General features: G+C 40.9%; 1 protein-coding gene across 2 annotated transcripts in view; it reads right to left on the bottom strand.

The window, feature by feature from the left end:
* Positions 1–15,240, bottom strand: part of arl6 (ARF like GTPase 6) — a 40,168-nt gene extending 24,928 nt beyond the window's left edge. The window contains exons 1-3 of one of the 2 annotated variants that reach the window (XR_013499905.1): positions 14,875–15,206; positions 6,680–6,821; positions 1,295–1,356 (exon numbers count right to left, since the gene is read on the bottom strand). Coding sequence is in view for 1 of the 2 variants with exons in the window: in XM_078232569.1 (XP_078088695.1) it covers positions 1,295–1,356; positions 6,680–6,802 (185 nt within the window). In the remaining variant the exon portion in view is untranslated. Of the gene's footprint in view, positions 1–1,294; positions 1,357–6,679; positions 6,822–14,874 lie in introns of both variants that reach the window. The other variant, XM_078232569.1, reaches the window with a different exon arrangement.
* Between the last annotated feature and the right edge of the window lie 8,806 nt (positions 15,241–24,046).

Here is a 24,046-nt window from a genome sequence, read left to right as displayed (position 1 = left end):
CAACTAAGTCAAAGGCTGCAGACTTTCGAGAAGGATGAGTAGACATAGCTTTGTCACAGTTACATGTGATGTTATTTGTGGTTTTGATAAAAGTTGTTTCAATACTATGGCAGGGAAGAAATCTGTGGAAGGATTCAAACATGGAGTTCTGTGAAAGATGGATATGGATTTGGGAAGTGACAGAATGTCCAAGGACTTTGGAGAGGAAAAGGAGGTTGGAGATGGGGTGGTAGTTTACAAGAATGGTGGGACCAAGAGTTATTTTTAGCAGAGGGAGTGACGGCGGTAGGATTAAAGGAGGGGGAGAACACCAGAAGAGAGAGAACTGCCAAGAATAAATACAGAAAATGCTGGAGAAACTCAGCAAGTCTGGCAGCATCTGTGGAGAGAGAAACAGAGTTAATCTTTTGAGTCCAATACAACTCTTCTTTGGAACCATTAACAATATCGGCTAACATGAGGACCAGGAGGGGAAGTTGGGTGGTCAACAGTTTAGTGGGAATAGGACCGAAGGAGCAAGAGATGAGTATCATGGACAAGATGAGCTCTGAGAGGGCATTAGGGGAGTGAGCTAGAGAAAAATGCAAACTCAGGGTTAAGGCAGGGGGAGCTTGAGAACAAGTTTGTTCTGGTGGACTAAGGAAAGGAGCTAATTGGATGGCCTCCATCTTAGTGACAAAGAAGCCCATGAGCTGCATGAATTTATTTTTGGAGCTGAGGATGGGGGAGACAGGAGAGAAAGATTTAAAATGACAGTTTGCAGTTGAGAAAAGTAGCCAGGTGTTATCTTTCCATGCCAACATGATCCCGGAATAATGAGCTTTTCTCAGAACCCACTATCCCTTTAAGTGGCAAAGTCAGGTCTGGTAACAGACGGTTAAACATATTGAGGCTGTTGGTGGGACTCGTAAGATCCCGCCTGAGACCAATGGAGAATTCCGTTCTGCGAGCCTCGCCCACCCTGGAATCAGTAAAATTCAAGCATGTGTCTCTTGGACTTAAGGGAGCGGAGATGAGGGCTGAACTGGAGGAATAGCCAAGTTGAGAGTAATGACATTTATGGGACTAACAAAGGTGGAGATGAGACTGCACTTGAGCAATTCAGTGGCTACACAGATATTGTGGTGAACAGAAGACCAAAGACTAGGCAGTTGTGCTAGCAGTTATCAGAAAACCACCAAGATTCCAACACTATATAAGTTGGTCACCAGTTACGTATCAAAACGTTACAGATCTATTTCTTCTTATCTATCAGACCAAACCAGTGTAGTGTATAATGAAAACAGAATAGTACCCAGACGTCTTGAAATTCTCAATGCTGAATCCAATGGTTGGAACAATGTCTTGCACTTGAGCCTGTAAAACAATTACACTGATCAGCACAGGATATTATTCTGCCAGGAAATGGTACAGGTCAAAGCTGGAGTTTTGCTTTATATTTTTTGTATATTGTATTCATAGTAACTTAAATTTGTATGCTTAAAAAATTTAATTACAAGACAAAACTACAATACTCAGGTATTTGGTTTCTCTAATTGTATTGTATTCTAGTCCATTTAGAGTAATATATTTTCATTAATATAGTGTTCCTGTGAAACTCCTTGGGGCATTTGATTACATTAAAGCTACTCTATAAATGCACATTGTCGTTGTTATTAGAACAGTGACTGTATTTCAAAAGTACTTAATTTGCTGTAAAGCATCTTGGAATGTCCTGAGGCGCTAGTTAAATACAAGACTGGCTTTCTTTATTTTACAACGATACTGCACAATTGGAGTGCTGGCAAATTAGAATGTAGTTCCAATAAGTTATTTCAGGTCAGCAAACAATCATAAGAAAAATGAATGTTGAGAAATGTGAATTTAGTGTTTAGCACTCCCTCTTCAGGCTTGAGCACTGCATTAACTCCAAAACATAAACAATATTAGATCATTCGGCCAATAATTCTCCCAGGGCCTTGAAATTATGCCATGGGACAGCAGCAGCTGAATGTTGCAGAGGCATTAACATGCTTGAAATAAATGGTTTATGACTGTTAAAATAGCACAATAAGGGATATTAGATGACTGCATCTGTTATCATGATACGGTGCAATTTCAGTATCTGGATTTTATCTTCATTTCTTAACTGTCAACCATTTAAAAGGAGAGTAAGCTTTTTTAAACAAAGAAAAATATGGGTTATGTATCATTGGCCCTCTGGAGAGTACGTGTGAAGGTTAGATGTAACTATAAAACTTCTAGCAGTTACCACTGGCAGCATGCATAACAAAATCGATTAAAGATATTAAAGGACTGATTTCTGACCTTTGTAGACTGAAAAGAATGAAAATGAAGTTTGTCTAGAGTTTTGCACAAGTGTTTTAATTATGATTTTGCCATGAAGTATTTACTGGATTCCATTCCCTGCATTTTCTCCTCAAAAGAATACTTTCCATCAATACTTTAACCCCTCAATTTTCTTCCAATTAAATGTTGCCATTATTATCTAAAATTCTGCTGATATTGCCTTTGGAAAATGAGACCATGGTGAGTGAATGAAAAAGTCATTTTGTGTACAAAGAAAATTAGCTGGATTCTCCTCTTAATTACTTCTCATTTTGGGGCACAAAATGTTTCTTTGTGGCCATTTTAGAACTGTTCAAAAAATCGCATCCAAGGTATTCTACCAAAAAATGTTACAATTTCTGTTTAAAGCCCACCAATTCAACATAAGAAATGTCATAGTACATGTTGGATGGTGCATATACCCAAGGTACTACCTCAGCTTGTGCTACTGAAGGATGGTATTACTTTGCCTGCATATCTACTTCTGAAATTTCAGTCAGGATTTCTGCTGCTGGTTTTACTCAGCTCTACTCAAAGTGCTAGTTAGCACAGGATTTTCCAAAGGGTGCAAAAATATATTCTTAAATAATTTAATGGAAATCAAGGATGCGACTAGAGGCCCGCCACAGAAGGTGTTTCTACCCACTTACACATACCTACTCACCAAGATCTACAGAGCTAGAAGGTCTTACTTAGACTTTTCTGACTGCTTCACAAAACTGTGTTTGTCCTCAAGAAGCTATGAGAAAATAGGTTGACTGCTGGCTGAAAACCGACAGCCACTTCAATTAGCAGAAGAGTAACATGTATGTGCCACTGGATTCTTTGAGGCTGCATCAGATGATGTTTGCCATGTTGATCAAGAAGCTTACTGATGCTCTATTCAGGAGGTAAGCACAAATCATATTCTATTTAAGAGTGTCAGACAAACAAAAAAGAGAGAACGAAAGAGAAAGAATCTGTTCTAAAGTTTGGCTCGGTTCCCACAGGTTCAAGGGGAAACTGATAGAACACACCAGCCACTCAAAGACAATCCCTCCAGTTTTATGAACAGGACAGATTCTATTAATGCCCTTGTAATTTGCAATGCCAATCTTCTTAGCGTGCAAGTGATTGCCAGGTATCCAGGAGGCTGTTGTGACTCTCTCATCATGTGACAATCTGCCATGCATGGCATCACTGATCCATTAGTGAGCCAGGGAGCCGTCATTGCTGCTGACACCCCCAAAGCTACTTCAGACATCTTTGTAGAAATGTCGCCCCTTTTAAACAGAAGCAGCCTTTTAAATGGTTGCAGGACTGAATTTCCCTCTATCGCAGCTGTAGCAACTGTTTCTGCTCCCACTTTCAAAGTTTAATTAGGGGCCTGGGAGGAAATTGCATCAGTTTAGCAGCAAATTCATGAGTGGGCTGTATTTCCAGTTGCTGGCAGAAGAATTCAGCAAAAATGAGTCTCAGAAATATTATTAATCATTTTATTCAAATATAATTGCACCTGTCATTGGACACAAGAGGGTTCTGGATAGCGTGTGGAGACTAAAATGATGTTCTAAAGTTATTAGAGTTAATATTCAAGGCAGTGGGTTGCAGAGTGCTTAGGAAAAGGATGATATGCTATTCCTCAATCTTGTCGTGAGCTTCAGTGGACAGTGTAGAAGGCTAAAGACAAGAAGGTCAGAATGGTGGTGGAATTCTGGCAAAGCTTCTGCAGTAAATATACCTACTGCTTACAATGCTGCACATTCTTTGCAAACTTAAGTTTATTTATTGAAAAAGAACATTCACTGTCAGATCTGCTATTCCTAAGTAAAAACTGAGCAACAATTCCCACAGCTTTAATCAAGTTAAGACAGGAGTTGCAAATCACATTGCGAGTTAGAATTTCAGATTTGCACTGTGAAGCATCCTCTCATTTCTAAGCCAGCTAAATAGTTTTTAATCTCTCAGTCAATTTGATACTAACCCTACCTGTTAGCCTTTCATCTTGTTTTAACAAAATTAGATGTCATACTTCAAATTGAATAATAGATTCTGTATTGAAATTCGCATAGATTTCTACACTATACATCTTTAATATAAGACAGAGAAAATTCAGATTATGCTACTCTTATTATAATTAGATTATTACAATTGAATTTCCTTTGGAAAGCAAATAAAGATATTTACCATAAATGTCAGTTAGAATGTAGAATTACAGAATTTCAATACATTAAATTAGAATTGAAAATACAAAGAAACATTCTTCTATATTTATCTTGTGTCATTAAATATTGAATCAAATTAGATATCTTTCCAAAGTTAGCAAACTGTATATATTTTGATGTAATTAAATAGGATGTTTGAGTAAGAGCAGAAACAAAGATTATTATTCAACTCAAAATCCTACTGTTCAATATTAATTAAATATTTTACATTAAATCATTGGTCTTGGCAGATGAAGTGCAAAAATTCCCATAGCGTTCCTGGTTTGGGGAGGAAATACCACTGAGGGGACAATATTGGCTTCTTCACAAAATTAAAAAGGCAGAACTTCACCCATGAGTTGATGACAAAATTGGTTAGTCAATGATGCCTCAGATGAGGAAACAGGCCAATGAAACCACTGCCTAGGATCAAACACAAAGGCTTGTCACTTGGGCAAGGAAGCACAGATGATTCAGTTGCCCAGGAGCTGTTAGCACTTCAATACGAATCAGCAGCCTCAGGATGGGAAGGGGAAACATTTTAAAGTAAACTATTTGATAGATAGAACAAATTTATGTCTCAAATTCCCAATTCCCTAGTTAAACACAGGAAATAAAAGGGTGTTATTTGAAATGAGATCTCACTTTGACAGCACTTAATTTTCACTACAGAAATGCTAAAATCTAGTTAGTTAGGATTGGGGTTATTGGCAAAAGTGGTCCTTTATTCCTCCAATTGACACTGGGGTAAGGATTTCCATTTTAAATTTGAAAGAAAATCAATTAATTCTTTCAAAAAATGGAAAAATTGAAAGAAAATGAAAAATATCATAGCCATTACACTATAAGACATAGGAGCAGAAGTAGGCCATCGGTCCATTGAGTCTGCTCCGCCATTCAATGAAATCATGGCTGATCTGATATAATCCTCAGCTCCACTATCCCGCCTTATCCCCATAACCCTGGATTTCCGTACTGATTAAAAATCCATCTATCTCAGTTGTAAACATACTCAACGACCCAGTCTCCACAGCTCTCTGCGGTAAAGAATTACACAGATTCATTACCCGCATGGAAGAAATTCCTCCTCATCTGTCTTAAATGGGTGACCCCATGTTCTGAAATTGTGTCCTTTGGTCCTAGACTCCGCCACAGGAGGAAAGATCCTCTCAGGATCTATCCTGTCGAGCCACCTGAGAATCCTATATGTCTCAATTAGGTCACTCCTCATTCTTCTAAACTTCAGGTACAGGTCCAACCTACTTAACCTCTCCCTGTAAGAACGCCCCTCCATACACGGGATCAAATTAGTGAGCTTTCTCTGGACTACCCCCAATGCAAGTACACCTTTCCTTAGATAATGGGACTAAAACTGTTCACAATAATATAAAGACCAATTTTCAACTGTCATTAATGCATTATTTTAGTGAAATCCAAGTGTACATACAAAGTTACAGAAGGCTAGGACTAAGGAAAGGAAAAGAGAGGACAAGAGATCATGGACAAACAGAACATGAAAAAATAAACTTATGTTTTTGTATCTTTCATTACCTCAGGTCAATCCCTAAATTCTTTACAATCAATTAAGTGCCTTTTAAGTGTAATCACTGTTGTAATGCAGGAAACAGAGCAACCAATTTGCACACAGCAAGGTTCCACAACAACACTGCACTAATCACCGATTAATCTGTTTTAATGATGTTCATTAAGGAATAATATTGGCCAGAGCAGCAGGGAGAAATTCCCTACTCTTCTTCAAAATGGGATATTTTATACAAAACCAGGCGTCACTTCTGAATTATGACAATTCCAACATCGCAGCACCCCTTCAGGCGGCATCATCCTGGAGTGGGGTTTGAATCCATAACCCTCTGACTCAGAAGCAAGAGTGTTACCTCTGAACCACAGTTGACAGCAGAGAATGACACAGAGATTAAAAAAAACAAAGAAAAAAGGGAAAATCAAAATAGATTATTAAAGAAAGTAGAAAGAGGAGCAGAGCAATAAAGTATATAAAAGAGCAAACATATGAAGCAGATTATTTCAATACAGAAAAGAAAACTAAAATAATAAATAAGTGACTGAAGAGGTTAGTTACAAACTGGAACTAAAATAGTTTCATTTTACATGGCATAGAACAGTCAAAACATTTTTTTAAAAAAACTTACGTTTGAAGGTTTTAGACAATTAATTATAGTTGTTTTCCCACTATTGTCTAGCCCCAGACACAACACATGAACCTCCTTCTTCTTTAGACCAAGCCAGCCAGCAAGTTTGTCAAATAGACCCATGATCTCGACTTCAGCTGATCTAAGTTTAATCAAAAGACAAGAAAGGTTGAACTTTATAAGGGCTTCAGAATAAATCATATTCATTAGGCACAAAATAATTTTAAACATATTCACTTAATTAAGTAGTTTCCAATCATAAAATTGAAATAAATAGCAGGGTTTAAATGAAGAATCATTGTAACAATGGTGGCTTAATGGATTATTGAGGAGTAGCCAGACATTGCAGCAGAAGCTGGTTTAATTAGGTAATAGCGTGAGCAGACTACAATCACGGATTATTCTGCAAGTGCCTGAAATGTTATACTTGAAATACATCTCTTCCTTTAAAATGCATTTGCATCAAATAAAAAAGGTTCTTATTTGAACATTTTAACAAAACATAATTGAATCAGATGCACTTCAAACATTAAATATTAATTTCTACATTCAAGCAATAAAAATAATTAGCTAGTATTTCCTTTACAAAGTATTATTTTTTATGAAAGGTAATAGAGCTTTAATTTGTGACAGCCTGAGCACTGGGTTATTGGAAAGCTGGACATAACACTTGAACAATTTAAGGGTACAACTTCTCTGAAATCTGGGGTTCGTAGAATATGATGTTGAATGCATGCTACATTGCTAAGTGCAGATCGTATGGATTTTAATGCAAAAAGAATATGCATGCAGAATTTTGTTCTCCATGAACACTTTCTATAGTTGGGAGAGTAGGACAGTGGGAAGTTATTTTCTCAAAGTTATAAGGATCTGGAAAATGGAATGGTGCATGGGTTGGACACTGGTCTTTCACCATTAGGAACAGTTTGATGGAATGAACATCTACTGACTTGTGGATGTTATGTTAAATGAGCTTGGACAATCTCGAACCAAATTCTAGTTAGCATGAACCAATAGCATAAGACTGTGACATTAGCTGGCCATGTTACTCTGAAGCCTTCAATTGTTGTGAGAATAGGAAACTTATATGCTAGCACAGTAACGTGTCCTTTTTCAGATTAGGGCTGAGAACTATTCCACAGAGAGTGGAGAGAGAGAGAGAACGCCATGCACATACACCTTCAAAATATAGAATTAAAACGACCACTAGGAGAAATCCAGAGAATGAAACTGGATAATGGCTAAATCTATCTACTTTTTTCAAATTGGCACCTACCAACCCTGAAAGGGCAGTTCACTACTTTTAAAGCTCAATTTTATACTAAGCTAGAACTATAAAACACCAGTTGGAACATTTAAGTAATCCAAAACTGCCTCACAGCTATTCTTGCATATCTCATTTTAATCCCACTCAGGAACCAAATCACTGAACTAAGTCCCAAATTATAGTACTACTGTTTCACTGTTAATAAGTGGAAGCTAGGAGAATAATGCACTCTTTAAAAGTTCACAGTTCCCACTCAGTACAAAGTATAACGTAGATACAGCCACAGTAGAAAATGGTTTGGCCTGTTGAACAGTGGTGCTATAAATGTTTTGCTGCAATAGGAGGAAATAGTTTTTTGTTTTTTGGAATTGAGAACAGCAAGCAATTCATAAATTAAAATCGCATTTCCTAAACTGCTAATGACCACATTATTATCTGTTGAAAAAAATGTCCTTTGCTAAGCTGGTAACCACCTCATGGCCTCTTCCCAGATATCAAGTTTTACTTATGATAGAAACCAACAATGTTTACTATTATCCCATATTACAAAATACAGCACCACAAGTTATTCTGAGATCAAATATACCAACTCATCTTTCTTATAAAGTGCAAGGATTAAAGGCTACTTGGGAGTGAAATTGGAGAATAAGAAAGTGCAGCTTTCCCCATAAAATTACTTACCAACAAGTAAAGGGTGTTTTAGCAACATATCCCAAAAGAAAACCTTTCTTCATCTTCGACTTAAAGACCACCTCTATATTTTTTTAATTTTTTCTTTAAACGGTTCTATAACTAAATTGTAAACTGTGGTGTGCAAGCCTGACAATTTTATTAAACCAGAACTGCAAGTAGATCACATACATGTCACTAAAGCTAATATAAAAATTGAGAAACTTAAGAATATTCTTGTGTAAGTTCTGCCTCGCTTTGCAGCACAGAAGCACAAAACTATTATGAAATGATTATATAAAAAATACAAAATTGAAACCTTACAGCAAATGTAACTTTTTAGTGAAATCACACCATTGCTGTACAATAAATGTATTTTGTGATCTTTAACAGGCTATATAATAACAGTGCTTAGGCATCTCTGAAATTGAATATTAAATATTAAACAATCAAAATGATATGAAGTAGCATGTGTGTTTTTCTCTAACGAATGTCACATTATGTTGTAGCAATAGCACTTGTAAACTGATAGAAATTATATTTTACAAATAATGGGATTAACAGTGTTATGTGAAAGTACATTCATTTAGAAGTGTACATCTCCTGTTCCCCATAAGTAGAGCTGAGTCCACAAAAAGATCAGCCATGATCTTATTGAATGGCGGAGCAGGCTCGAGGGGTCAGATGGCCTACTCCTGCTCCTGGTTCTTATGTTCTTATATGCATGTTCAGTACCTGCTAACTGATTATTGGTCACCTGTATTTGTCAGATTGCTGCAAGTCTAAAACTTGTATAACTAAGTATACTTTCAACAATTAACAAAACACAGACACCTAGGTATTCTGCACGTATACACGTGTATGACGGTAATCTTAGGACAGCCTTTTCAGATGCTGCTGCTGCATACACAGTGAACTGCAAACCTTGACTCACCCACAGTGGTTAGTACTGCTGCCTCACAGCGCCAGGGACCCCAGTTCAATTCCCGGCTTGGGTGACTGTCTGTGCGGAGTCTGCACGTTCTCTCCATGTCTGCGTGGGTTTCCTCCGGGTGCTCCGGTTTCCTCCCACAGTCCAAAGAAGTGCAGGTTAGGTTAATTGGCCATGCTAAATTGCCCCTTAGTGTCTGGGGATTGGGTCAGGGTGGGATGTTCGGAGAGTCGGTGCAGACTTGATGGGCTGAATAGCCTGCTTCTGCACTGTAGGGATTCTATGATTTTATAAACAGTTGCGACTACCTTTGACCAAGAAGCAGTACAGTAAGGAAAATATATAATTTCTGAAAAATGTCAGTAGAATCTGTTTTTAAGAATGTTAAGTCAATTGTAATTTTCTTGAATAATAAGAAATGTGACCTGGTGACTCCTATTTACAAGATTCTTAATGCTACTACTAATATTAAAAGATAACAATCATTATCACAATTACTATCATTAGAGTATTGGCATAGTGATATAAGTGGATTTTTTGAGAAACAGCAGCAGCAGCATAGCTTTAACATAAAATATCTCAGGGGCTCCAGAAGAACATTATAATACATAATTTGGCACTGAGCCACATAAAACAATATCGTGGTGCAGAAGATGAAAATGTTGGTCAAACAGGCCTATTTCAAGGAGTGTCTTAAAGGAGGAGAAAAAAGTAGGAAGGTGGTGAGGGTTATTGAGGGAATTCCAGAGTTTAGGGCCCAGGCAGATCAAAGCACAACCACCAGAAGTGGAGTGGTTAAAACTAGGGATGCTCAAGAGGCCAGAATTAGAGGAGTGCAGATATCTCAGGAGGGTTAGTGGGGATAAAGAATATCAGAGATAAAGTACTAATTACAAACCTAATGAATTTATTAAAGCTAGGTTTATTATTTCAACACAAGGAAACAGCTTATAATTGCCCACAAAATTGAGAATATAATTGACGAGACTTGATACTGCCATCAGTCATCACTATGAACATCAGGGTCACAAACATTTCCATCATTGTCATCCAGCCTGAAGCAAAAGACAGATAATCAGATAATGTCTTTCAAACCCACTGCTGTCAGATCTGACACACTGAAGCATGATTCACTCACTATATTTTTCAGATCCTTGCGAAGACCAATAAGCTAAAATAACCAAACTTACCAAATGACCCTTACGGAAAAAACTGACGGCAAGATTTCACTTTTTATAACTTTTATGTAACAATTAAACTAAAATCAACTTAAATTAAACATGAATTAACATTAACCATTAAGGTGTATTCAATAAAAAGTACAAATTACACTTTAAATTGTCAATACAACAAATATGGATATCATGGATTTACTGGCATTTCTGTTAAGACATTTGGCACCACATTCAGCCACAGAAGCCCTTCAAAACTCTGTCTTCCTCAAGTAGAGCTCAATCCTTTTTCCTCACACAGATTTGGTCATTTATTCCACCGAATTCTACAGATGTGGTTGTCACCAAAAGGTGCACATCTGGAGAACGTACATAGCTTAGTTCATGACAGTTTTGGATTCTCCACAGTCACCTTCAGCTGACTACCCACTAACACACTGATGCCCTGTATGGTTGGCTCAGATAAAATAAGTAAGGTAACAGCAACTTTTATTTCACTATCCCCACTGTTAAATCAGGCTATCAGGTTTCCTTTTTTTCCCCCAGTTGTCTCACACACACAAAACTCTTCTCCGCCTGTCTGGAGTGCTTTACTGCTGAAAACTGATCCCTGTGAGCTCTGTGTTTTCCGTTTGGATTCAAGCAGCTTCCGCTTAATTAGCAACCTGAGGTCACAGTCTGATTTCCCAGAAATCTGATGTCACAACCAGGAATCCAAAATCACGACCCTCTTTTCCAGAAATCTTAAGTTTTAGTTTTCCTTTCAGTTAGGGGTTCTTTCAAAAAAATACAGGCTTTCAACCCAAATTCAGACAGCAGCTTGTACATGTTTCCCTTCTTTGGCAAGTAAACTACAGAATTCATCACAATATATGCATACACTTTTAAATAGGACTGCAACTTATTTTGGTTTAGCTCACATCACCCATTCAAAGAAACATCAGCATATTAAAATATATATATTTCTACTGGCATGATGAATCATAATGTCAGGCATTTTCCCCTGATCTTCTTGAGCTATTAAAATCTTATAAACACTTGTAATTTTCCTTAGCTAAAAATACTAACATTATAAATATGATAAATCATCACCAGCTGTAGGTTGTGATGAATTTCTCCAACCATTAGTTGACAACTTGTGAATGAGAAATATTCAGTAAATCATCCAGTTAACACCTGACTTAGATATTTATAATACTGATGCAATAATGGCAAGAGTAATGAGTGGTAATGAGTACAAAGGAGCAGCAAGAACTGTTAAAAAGAATAATGGTGACAATGATAATCATGATATTGGTCATGATGGTATCATATTAGTGAGAATGATACGAATTGTATTTAGCAAAAGCCAGTGAAAGTCATACAATGGCTTATTTTCTTGTTCATACATTCTTACCTCTGGGGTCCCCAAAGGATGTATCCTTGGCCTCTTCCTATTTTTTTCTTTTCGATAAGTTGCCCCTCAATTACATCATCTAAAAAACAAATGCCTGATTTTCCGTTTCTAAAACATCTACGTTGACAACACGCAGCTCTACTTCACCTCCATCACCTCACTCAATCCTCCACTGCTCTGATTTGTCACCTTGCTCATTCAATACTGGATGAGCCACAATTTCTTCTAACAGAGAAAACCAAACCAGTCTACAGTCCAAGTCATGAAGTCTGCTCCTTTGGTTGCTCACTCTATCCATTGCTCTAACCACATTCTGAGGCTGAACCCAACAAAACACAAACTTGGCATCCTCAGTGACCGTGAACTAAGCTTTTGGTCCTATAGCCTTTCCATCATTAGAATGGACTAGTTTGATCTCTGATGCATCTCCTGCTTTCAGCCGTGCATTAATTTGTCTACTGCTGAAACCCTCTTTTGTGCCTTTGTTAACTCTAGATTAATCAGTTCCAAAGCTCTCCTGGCTATTTTCTTGTCTTGCCCTCTTTTTAGGTCAAACCAAATAAACAAACTCAGATTAAGTCAGGACAAAGTAAAAGGGGCAGCTCCCCAAAAGGAGGGGGGACAGCCCGAACAGAAATCAAAGTACAAAGGAAACTTAAAAACATCAAATTAAAATGTGATTATTAGGGTCAATAACGCACCCCAACCCCTGCGGTGCCCAGCGGGCGCGGAAGGTCAACCGCGCCCGTGGACACCGCATGCTCCCTCTCCAGGGACACCCGGCCGCGAACGTAGCCCGTGGTAGAGGGGCAGACAGTCAGGATGGACGGCCCCCTCGATCGCCCGCTGCCTGGACCGGTAAATGGCGCGTTTCGCCAGGCCCAGGAGCAGGTTCACAAGGAGGTCGCCATCCCGGCCCTCCCCTCTCTGCACCGGGTGTCCGTAGATCAGGAGCGTGGGACTGAAGTGCAAACAAAACATCAATAAAAGGTTCTTTAGGAAAACAAAAAGGGAGTGCAGCCTAAGACACAAAATATAGACATGGTCCACGGACTCCACAAGGCCACAGAAAGGGCAGTCTTCGGAGCCTATGAACCAGTGAATCCTACGGTTGTGCGGCACTGCTGCATGCATCACCCTCCACCCCAGGTCCCCGACGTAATTGGGGGAGATCCCTCCGTAGAGGGACCTCCAGCGGGGACCTCCGCCACCCGGCGGCAACAAGGCCCGCCAAGGTGTATCCGGGCGACAGGCGAGGAGGCGGTAGTGGAAGGTGTGCAGCAGCAGCCCGCACAGGAAACGCCTCCGCACGGTAGAAAAAGGCACGGAGGACATTTCCGCGAGGCGGATCAGGCTGTGGGGCACCTCACCCGAGGAGGGGGGTTGAGGTTTTGGGCCAATGTGGAATTCCGTCCGAACATGGGGAATGCTCGGGCGGGATCCCACCACACGCCGCCTCGAGTTTGCGTGCAGTTTTGGGGCTGAGCACGACCGTCCTAAGGTCTAGGATGGCTTTGGCCGCGCGCCGGACGGTCGTCCCCGCGCGCTCAGCCAGCACGCGGGGATTTTTTTTTACCTTCTATGAACTTGAGTGTTTCCAAAACTCTGCTGTCTGCATCCTAACACACACCAAGTCCTGGTCACCTATATTGACTTCTTGCCCATTAATGCCTTAATTTTAAAATTCTCATCCTGGTTTTCAAATTCTCCATAGCCTCAACATCCCCAGATCTCTACTCTCATCTAGCCCTACAACTAGATGTCTGCATTCCCCCAAATTTCCCCCACTTTCTATAAGAACATAAGAAATAGGAGCAGGAGTAGGCCATCTGGCCCTTCGAGCCTGCCCCGCCATTCAACAAGATCATGGCTGATCTGAAGCGAATCAGTTCCACTTACCCGCCTGCTCCCCATATCCCCTAATTCCCTTATCGATCAGAAAACTATCTACCCGTGATTTAAACATATTCAACGAGGAAGCCTCCACCACTTCAATGGGCAGAGAATTCCAGAGATTCACTACCCTCTGAGAGAAGAAGTTCCCCCTCAACTCTGTTCTGAACCGGCCCCCCCTTATTTTGAGGCTGTGCCCTCTAGTTCTGGTTTCCCTTCTAAGTGGAAAGAATCTCTCCACCTCTACCCTATCCAGCCCCTTCATTATCTTATATGTCTCTTATATTGTTCCACCACTGGCAGCTATGCCTTCAGCTACAGAGACACTAAGCCCTTAAACCACTCCTCCTGCCGAGATGGTTTTCATTAATCAAGACTGACTGCTGGAACTTCGAAGATGATCAGATCCGACTACTATAAGCAATGTCAACCAGCATTCTGGTGACATTAGTCCCATGGCCCAACCAGAAAATCCAAGTCCTTGGGTTCTGGGGAAAGTATGGTTGCAAAGCTGAAACTTGAGAGGCACTCATTAACATTAAACTTAAAAGACACTCATTAACACCCACTTCTTTTGGTCACCTCCTGATGTGAGTTGATGTCAAATCTTGTTTGATAACATTCCTGTGAAATGTTTTGGGATGTTTTATAACATTGAAGGTGTTATATAAATGCAGGTTACTGTTGTAATGACAGTGATGCAAAGTGATTGTGATAGCACTGGTTAATGTTTCACTGACAATAGCTTTAGCAGCGGTGATGGGAGGGAAAGTGCTAAAGCTGCTAAGTACTAATGGCTACGATGACTGTAGTGTTGATAGATCAGTCCTCCAGACTCCCTCACATCCAGCCCCTGCTCACACTTACGCTCTGTGTGGCTCCTTCAAGGACTAGGAGGAACCTGATCCTTTCCCTGCTCGGACTTTCTACCGCGGCGTCTCTGGGAGTCTTGACAACAAGATCAGTAATCCTGCTGCAACCCTGGCATTGCTGCAGTCGGCAACATCTCTTCCTGCCCAAGAAGAAAAGGAACGGAGGAGCTCGGGAGGGAAGTCAGATGAAGCAGTGGCTGGGCAGCCGCATCCTCAGGTGGCTGGCGACCGGGGCCTGTACTCGGGGTGTGTGTGTACAACCGGGCCGAGGCCTGTGCTCGGAGTGTGTACACAGCCAGGCCCGGTTGCTAAGGCCAGAGCTTCAACAGCAGCAGTGGAAGCCGCGCTTCCGGTTGATGCCGCCGGATGGAGGGCGTTACGTCACAATGGGGGCGTCACGTCACAGGGGGGGTGGTACCCGCTCTAGCCCCGCCTCCCCGCCGTCCTCGGGGCCTCTGGCTGGACAGGCAAGTGGAGTGAAGACCATAAGCCCAGTCCATCACCCAAACCAGCCTCCCCCATCCATTGACTCTGTCTACACTTGCCGCTGCCTCGGCAAAGCAGCCAGCATAATTAAGACCCCACGCATCCAGGATGTACTCTCTTCTACATTCTTCCGTCAGGAAAAAGATACAGAAGTCTGAGGTTCTGAGGTCATCTGAGCGCATTACAAGTAGCTCCCTCCACTCCCAGTCAAACCGGTTCACAGAAAGAGCCCACCTCCTGGAAAACTGTGCATGGGACCACACCGATTACTATGCTGCATTACTTAGTCTGTGAGGTTTTCCATGACTGGGTCTGCAATCGGTCGCACAACACCTCTTCTCCAGACACACTAGGACAGTGATTCCTATGCAAAGGCTTTGTTGCAGACTTAAATTGAATCCAATGTACAAATTGCACTGATGTATGCAGACACGTGCAACAAGACACAGTACGATTGACATGCTCACAGCCTTAGCCCCTTATCCAGGTCACAAGTGGTCGTGACCAGTTGGCGATGGTCAACAATGAGGTCCCACAACCCAACAGTTACATGGTAGCTTCCAATTGCCATCACACCTTGAGAGTTTCAGTGCCATCACCGACAGCTGACGCTGCAGCTCAACCATCTTGCCTTGACTGCAATCCCTCCATACCCATGTTCATGCAGATCCCATCAGAGTCCAATGTGGTGGCTCTCACATCCACACAACACACATACATAATTTGTCTCATGAACCCAGTGAAATGGACATGGGCCATAGAACATAGTCTCCCCTCCACCTGTTGGTTATATTACACGTTCTGGGCATCTGAGCCAGTCCAAAATACGATATCGGGGTTTTGTCACCACATCGACTGTTTGGACAGGTGAATGTCATTTTGTTTGGTTTTGTCTATGTGTTATCCTGACATACCATGTGCTAAAGAAGGGAAAGAAATACACATAATGGGCCATGCACCAAGTTGCAAGAGCCCAATCTGTGTTTCATTGTTCACACAAACCATTGTACACTGCTGTATAGCTAATTGCTTTTGTATACACATGTTTGTATGTAATTTGCACTGTGTACACTAGGCCCAAACTAAGCGGGGAAGATGTAGACTGTGTCGTCACATGACTGAGATGATGCGGTCACATCAAACATCACATGGTCAAATGACACAGCACGCCAGAATTCCCCAGGAACTCGGGCAGAGCAGAAATGTTTCTTAATGGTTGCAGAGTTAAATAAATTTACTGTTACCACAGTCCTTGTTGCAGTCAGTGGTTTAGCAAACCACAGAAAATTACAGTCTGAAAGCACAGTGCTGGTTTTCCCATGTATGCTTGTTGCGAACGCTACCTAGCATAACCTGGGAACCTACTTAAGGATTCAGAGCAGGAGGAACCAAGAACAACAGAAAAAGACACAAGGAGAATAAGAAAATCAAGGGCCAGAATCAGAAAAGGACACAGTAAAAAACAAGGAACGTTAAATTGATTGGCTAAAGGTTTTGAACCTGAATGCTCAGAGCATTCAAAATAAAATGGATGAATTTGTTGCGTAGGTAGATGTAAAGGGAAATGATAAATTTGGCATCACGGAGACGTGGCTCCAAAGTGACTAAGGATGGGAACTAAACATTGAGGGTTATTCAGTATTTACGAAGGGCAGACAGAAAGGAAAAGGTGGTGGAGTTGCATTGTTGATTAAAGAAGATATTGAGGAAAGATATTAGCACAGACTGTAGAATCCATATGGTTCGAGTTAAGAAAAACCAAGGGGCAAAAAACATTTGTGGGGGTTGGTATACAGACCATCAAACTGTAGTGGTAATGTTGGGAATAGCATTAGACAGGAAATCAGAGATGCATGTGATGAAGGAACATCTGTGATTATGGTTGGTTTTAATCTCTATATAGATTGGGAAAGTCAAATTAGTTACAGTACAATAGAGGAGGAATTTCAGGAGTGTATACGGGATGGTTTTCTGGACCAATACACTGGGGAACCAACAGGGAACAGGCCATCTTGGACTGGGTATTGTGCAATGAGAAAGGATTAGTTGGCAATCTAGTTGTGAGAGAACCCTTGGGGGTGAGTGACCGTAATGTGATAGAATTCTTTATCAAGATGGATAATGAGATAGTTGATTCTGAGACTAAGGTCCTGAACCTCAATAAAGGTAACTATGATGGTATGAGGCATGAATTGGCCATGATGAACTGGGAAACATTACTGAAAGGAAGAACAGTGGACAGGGAATGGCAGGCATTCAAGGAATGAATCGGTGAATGCCAAAAGTTGTTTATTCCTATTTGGCGCAAGAGTAGAAAGGGTATTGTGCCAAACCATGGTTTACAAAAGGAATTAGAGATAGGATTAGATTCAAAGAAGAATCATACAATTAATAAAAAAAAGCAATAGACCTAAGGATTGGGAGCAGTTTAAAATTCAACAAAGGCAGACCAATGGATTAATTAAGAAGGGGAAAATTGAGTTTGAAATTAAGATAGCGGGGAACATAAAACTGACTGTAAAAGTTTCTATAATTATGTAAAGAAAAAAGATTGACAGAAACAAAAGTGGACCCCTTACAGTCAGAAACAGGAGAATTCATAACGGGGAACAAAGAAATGGCAGAGGAATTAAACTGTTACTTTGCTTCTGTCCTCACAATGGAAGACATAAATAATGTACTGGAAGTTCTGAGAAACAGAAGTTTAAATGAGGAGTTGAATGAAATCGTTATTAGTAGAGAAATTGTTTTGGGGAAACTAATGGGATTGAAGGTGGATAGATTTCCAGGGCCTGATAATCTTCATCCCAGATTACCTAAGGAAATGGCCCTATAAATAGTAGATCCATTGGTGATCATTTTCCAAAATTCTTTGGACTCTGGAATGGTTCCTACAGATTGGAAGGTAGCTAATGTAAGTCCATTATTCAAAAAGGAGGTAGAGAGAAAACATGGAAATATAGACCAGTGAATCTAACATCGGTAGTAGGTAAGTAGCTAGAGTCCATTGTCAAGGATTTAATTACACAGCATTTGGAAAACAGTGGTATAATCAGTCAGCATGAATTTATGAAAAGGAAATCATGCTTGACAAATGTACTGGAATTCTTTAAGGATGTAACTAGTAGAGTTGACCAGGGAGAACTGGTGGATGTGGTTTATTTAGACTTTCAGAAGGCTTTTGACACGGACTCACGTAGCAGAGTACTGCAGAAAGTTAAAGCGCATGGGATTGCGGGTAGTGTCTTGAGATGGATAGATAGCTGGTTAGCAGATAGAAAGCAAAATGTTGGAGTAAATGGGTCTTTTTCAGATTGGCAGGCAGTGACCAGTGGGTTACTGCAGTGATCTGTGCTGGAATCCCAACTATTCGCATTATAGATTAATGATTTGAACGAGGGAACGAAATGTATTTTCTCCAGATTTGTAGATGGTACAAAGTTGGGTGGGAGAGTGAGCTTTGAGGAGGATGGAGAGATGCTTCAGCCTGATTTGTACTGAGTGAGTGGGTATATGCATAGCAGATGCAGTATAATGTGGATAAATGTGAGGTTATCCAGTTCGGTAGCAAAAATAGGAAGGCAAATCATTATTTGAATGGATGTAAATTGAGAGAGATGGATATTCAGCGAGACCTTGGTGTCCTTGTGCATTAGTCACTGAAAGTAAGCATGCAGGTACAGCAGGCAGTAAAGAAGCCAAATAGTGATTTGAGTATAGGAAAGGGATGTTTTACTGCATTTGTACAGGGCATTGGTGAGGCCACATCTGGAGTATTGGGTAGAGTTTTGGTGTCCTTATCTGAGGAAGGACGTTCTCACTATGGAGGGAGTGCATTGAAAGTTTAGCAGGCTGATTCCTGGGATGGCAGGACTGTCATATGAGGAGAGACCAAGTCAGTCATGATTATATTCATTAGAGTTTAAAAGACTGAGAGGGGATCTCATAGAAACTTCTAAAATTATAGCAGGGTAGATTCAGAAAGCATGTTTCTGATGGTGGGGGAGTCCAGAACTATGAGGTCATAGTTTAAGGATAAGGGGTAAACCTTTTAGGACTGAGGTGAGGAGAAATTTCTTCATCTGGAGAGTGGTGAATGTGTGGAATTCACTATCACAGGAAGTAGTTGAGGCCAAAACGTTGTGTGATTTCAAGAAGGAATTACATATAGCTCTTGGGGCTAAAGGAATCAAGGGATGTTGGGGGGATTGGGGGGAAGGTGGGATCACGGTATTGAATTTGATGATCAGTCATGATCAAAATGAATGGTGGTGCAGGTTTGAAGGGCTGAATGGTCTACTCTTGCCTCTATTTTCTATGTATGTTTCTATGTATCCCTTTTATACAGATCAGACATGAGAATTCAATATTGTCCAGTCATTGCAATTTATTATAAAAAAGCAATAAAGCACCAAAAAACAAAGAAAATGTTGGATAAACTTAGCAGGTCTGGCAACATCTGAGGAGAGAAACAGAGTTAGTGGGTGGAATTTTACTGGCTCACCCTATCCATTGATGGATGGAGTGAGCCTCTAAAATAATACGAGGGCTCTGAAATCAGGATCGATTGATTTGCATATGGATAGTGAGCCTGGCACTCAATTGTCCGGACTTGCTTGCCTTTATGGCCTTACCGGGTGATGTTCTCTTTGGCGAGGAAAACACCGGCTCCTCATGAACAGGGAACAGTTGTGTTGGCCTTGCCCGTAGAACCAGAGACCATTGAGGCCCCCCAGGAAGGCCAAGGGCAAGGCAGTGCCCCTTGGGTAGTGCCAGCCTTGCAGTGCCACCCTGGCACCTTGGCACTGCCAGCCTGGCACCTTGGTAATGATGATGTGGAGATGCCATGTAGAAACCTTGGTAATGCCCATCAGACACCTTGGCAGTGCCCACCAGGCAGTGCTAGGGGCCTATGGGGATAGGGCCTGAAGGGGCAGCCTGATTGGGGAGGGAGAGATGGGCCACTGCACATTCCACCTGTGATCGGATTAGAAGGAGAGGGGGAGGGGAGGCCCGCTGTCGCTCTGCATCACAATCGAATCGGGATGGGGGGGGGGGTGCTCTGGACGGTGGGGGCAATATCTCCAGATGGTATGGGGCACGTGATCCGCCATGGGCCCCCCCCAATTTCTGAGGGAGGGCTGTGTTCAGGCTGCCTGCAACAACAGGGGCACTCTCTCTGTCAGATTTCTGCTGTTGGAATTGCGCATATGCAGAGTCAGAGGTCTGCACATGCATAATAGCTCCCTCTGCAGTTGCTATTGCGCATGTGCAGACACAGATCGACTTCTATCCAAGAGGTGAATAGGGAGAAACTCATTCTCCTGGTGCTGCACACATCTTTCCTGGGAACGGAAAGTCTGTGAAATTAAGAATGTCTTGCATTGCTGTATTTTCCCACGAAATTAATATAAAATTGCAGCACTGATAGAATGAATTTCTCTCCCAAAATCCCATTAAATTAGATTCTCTTTTCCCACAACTTCTATCAGCTTCTATCTGATCTCCATCCTGAGATTGACTACAGGAACTCAGACTCAGCACCAACTGGCTGATTTGCTGTGAGCCATGTGCAGCGAGCAGGAGGAAGGGGAAATGGGTTCAATCAACATGGATTCTCCAACATCATGCATGGCTCATTCATGACAAAGACTGCCTATTTCCACCTCCATCACATCGTTCGACTTTGCCCCAACTCAGCTCATCCTCTGCAGCTGAAACTCTCATCCATGCCTTCATTATCCCTCGGTTCGACTATTCCAGTATTCTTGGCTGATCTTCCACATTCGACCCTCTGTAACCTTCATGTCATACCAAACCCTGCTGCCCAAATCTGACTAGCCACCCAACTAACTGATTGCTCTTACTGCTAGCCTGTTCACTATTTAGTAAAATTGAAACAAAAATTGAAAGAAAATCCAAGTTAATGTTCAAGTTTAATCTCTCTCCAGCAAAATGGAATGGCTGCAACATTGTCCCAAATTAGAGTGTCAACAATCTGAATTGGATTTCCTCTCCCCGCTTCCTCCTTCAAGCTCACCACAATAGGGCTGGTCACTGATACCTAGATCTTTGATGTTTTCAATGGGTTGAACACTCTTGGTAGTAGAGGATATATTAAAAACTCAGAGTAATTTTACCTAGACTAATTATTTTGATTATTCATGCTTGACAGGAATGGAGAAAATAGTTTTGGACACAGTGATATTTACTCAGACCCATGAATAGAGTGGAGTATTGTGGGGGAGGAGGATGTGAAATGTAATTAAGGTTTTCCCGTTTCCCCTGCAAGAAAGGTCATACTTGAAATGTTAATTATGTTTTTCTTTTCACAGGTACTGCCTGACCTGCTGAGCATTTTCAGCATTTTCTGTTGTTATTTCAGCATTGTCACAACTTTGTTTTTCTAGTCATTTAATATATTTATGTACAAATTAATTAAGATAAATTCTAAAACTTCTTTATGATGAGTGCTGCAGCATTTATGCCAATGGATCAGGAATGGCACCAGCCAATGCTCTACAGTCCTGTATCTTGCTGAATTGTGCAGATAAGCTTATCTGCATATCCAAATTCCACATAATGATAGTAAGGTACTAGCTGTGCTTGGAAATTAGGCTAACATGGCTGATTCTTTATCAGAGGAGCAGTGAATACAGCAGAAGACTGGATATTGGTAGTGAACAATTGCACTCTGACCCAGTGAGAGTTCTGAGGTTGGCATGACAGGGCTCTGCCAAACAACTCAAATCTTTCTTTGTGTCTGGTTTGATTTCACCTTTAGCCTCCATTAACTTCAGTTTTGCCCTTGCTCCTTGATGCCATAACCAGTTGAATGCTTGCTGCAACTTAATTCTCGGAACATGCCAAAAATGCCGTTGATTTGCAGAGCCTTCATTTCCAAATTTTAACATACTTTCAAAATGATTATAATAAATCCAGCTGGCAATCACTAGGCTACATTTTCTGATACAGGTGTAGTTGACTCCAACCTGGTTAGAGATGCGTGCAAAGCTCACCTGAAATAAGTTGCTTTCTGCATTCCATGGTCAGCTTAACATTTTGTATTATTAAATGTGGATTTTACATTCGGATATAAGTGAAATTTAAAAGGATGTGAACAATTAAAGGGAAATGGTAGAATAATGGTACAAAAATCTGGGATAAGCTCAAAAGGCATCTCAACCAATTAATCTTAGAAACAAGAGACAAAGTGGCAGTCAAAATAAAGGGAAACTCAATGTAATGAAACAACCTTTTGTTTAATGGCTGCCACCCTGTTTACTGCTCCACAGCATGGTCCCCATTAGCCTAATTTCTAATCTTTCCTTTCAGTCTTCCTACTGTTGGTTACAGTTTGGTAGCGCTGATGTCTTTGTAGTCATATGTAGGTTAACTGTGAGTCTTTGTTGACCCTTAGAACTATTTACTCATGGTCAGCTGTTCACCCTGCACTGCCATCTGTTGCTGCAGTTCAGGTAATGTGTTAGGGTTTCCAAAAAGCTATATTTTTGGGACTTACGGGAAAGTTCTTTGTCTCTCTGGTGCCCTCGTTTGGCTTGTTCAGGTAATGTATTTTGTTCTTTTATAGCTTTACCGGGTGTTTTCTATCATTTTTTAAAGTTCTGTGCCCTTCACAAATTGAAGATTAAAATATTCGTCAAAGGCTTTTAATATTTCATCAATGCTGGTTGAAGATACATCAATGTCTTGCATTAGGCTTACTTCATCCACATATACACCAAACGAGTATGAAAATATATTAAGTTGTATTTATGATAGTTCAGGTAATCCTGATGTACTCCTGTACTCTAATAATTCTCTTCTCCAAGTCACCCAATTTTGGGTCTGGCTTTAAGATCCTGGGGGGTTTTGACAGGGTTGATGTGGAGAGGATGTTTCCTCTTCTGGGAGATCCTAGAACTAGGGGTCACTGATTAAAAATAAGGGGTCTCTTACTTAAGGCAAAGATGAGGACATAAGGGTCTCTCAGAGGGTCATGAGTCTCTGAAATTCTTTTCCTCAAAAGCAATGTAAGCAGAATCTTTGAATATTTTTAAAGCAGAGCTAGATAGATTCTTAATGAGCAAGGATCTGAAAGGTTATTGGGGGTAGGCAGGAGTGTGCGATTGAGGTTATAATCAGATAAGCCATGATCTTATTGAAGAGCAGAGCAGGCTTGAGATGGTGAATTGCCTACTCCTGCTCCTAACTCATATGTTTATCTCTAAATTAGCCTAAATTGATCTGGCAGTTTTAATTCAATATCCATAGCTGTTTTTCATATCAGATGTGTACCTCTAATTTTTTTCCTGCCAAGATGGCTCAACAGTAACCAATTTGTTTTCTTTTGGTTCTTTCTCCATTGATTTGGTGGGCTCCTTTTGCAATGATGGGGCTTATTCTTATTCTCGCTGCAGGAAACCTTTAAAACGAGAAACCTGGGATTTTTTTAAACAGGTGAGGGCGGCACGGTAGCACAGTGGTTAGCACTGCTGCTTCACAGCTCCAGGGTCCCGGGTTCGGTTCCCGGCTCGGGTCTCTGTCTGTGTGGAGTTTGCACATTCTCCTCGTGTCTGCGTGGGTTTCCTCCGGGTGCTCCGGTTTCCTCCCACAGTCCAAAGATGTGCGGGTTAGGTTGATTGGCCAGGTTAAAAATTGCCCCTTAGAGTCCTGAGATG

Source organism: Mustelus asterias, chromosome 17 (assembly GCF_964213995.1).
Source record: "Mustelus asterias chromosome 17, sMusAst1.hap1.1, whole genome shotgun sequence".
In the NCBI taxonomy this organism is placed as follows: Eukaryota; Metazoa; Chordata; class Chondrichthyes; order Carcharhiniformes; family Triakidae; genus Mustelus; species Mustelus asterias.
This window is presented reverse-complemented; position numbering and strand designations above follow the sequence as displayed.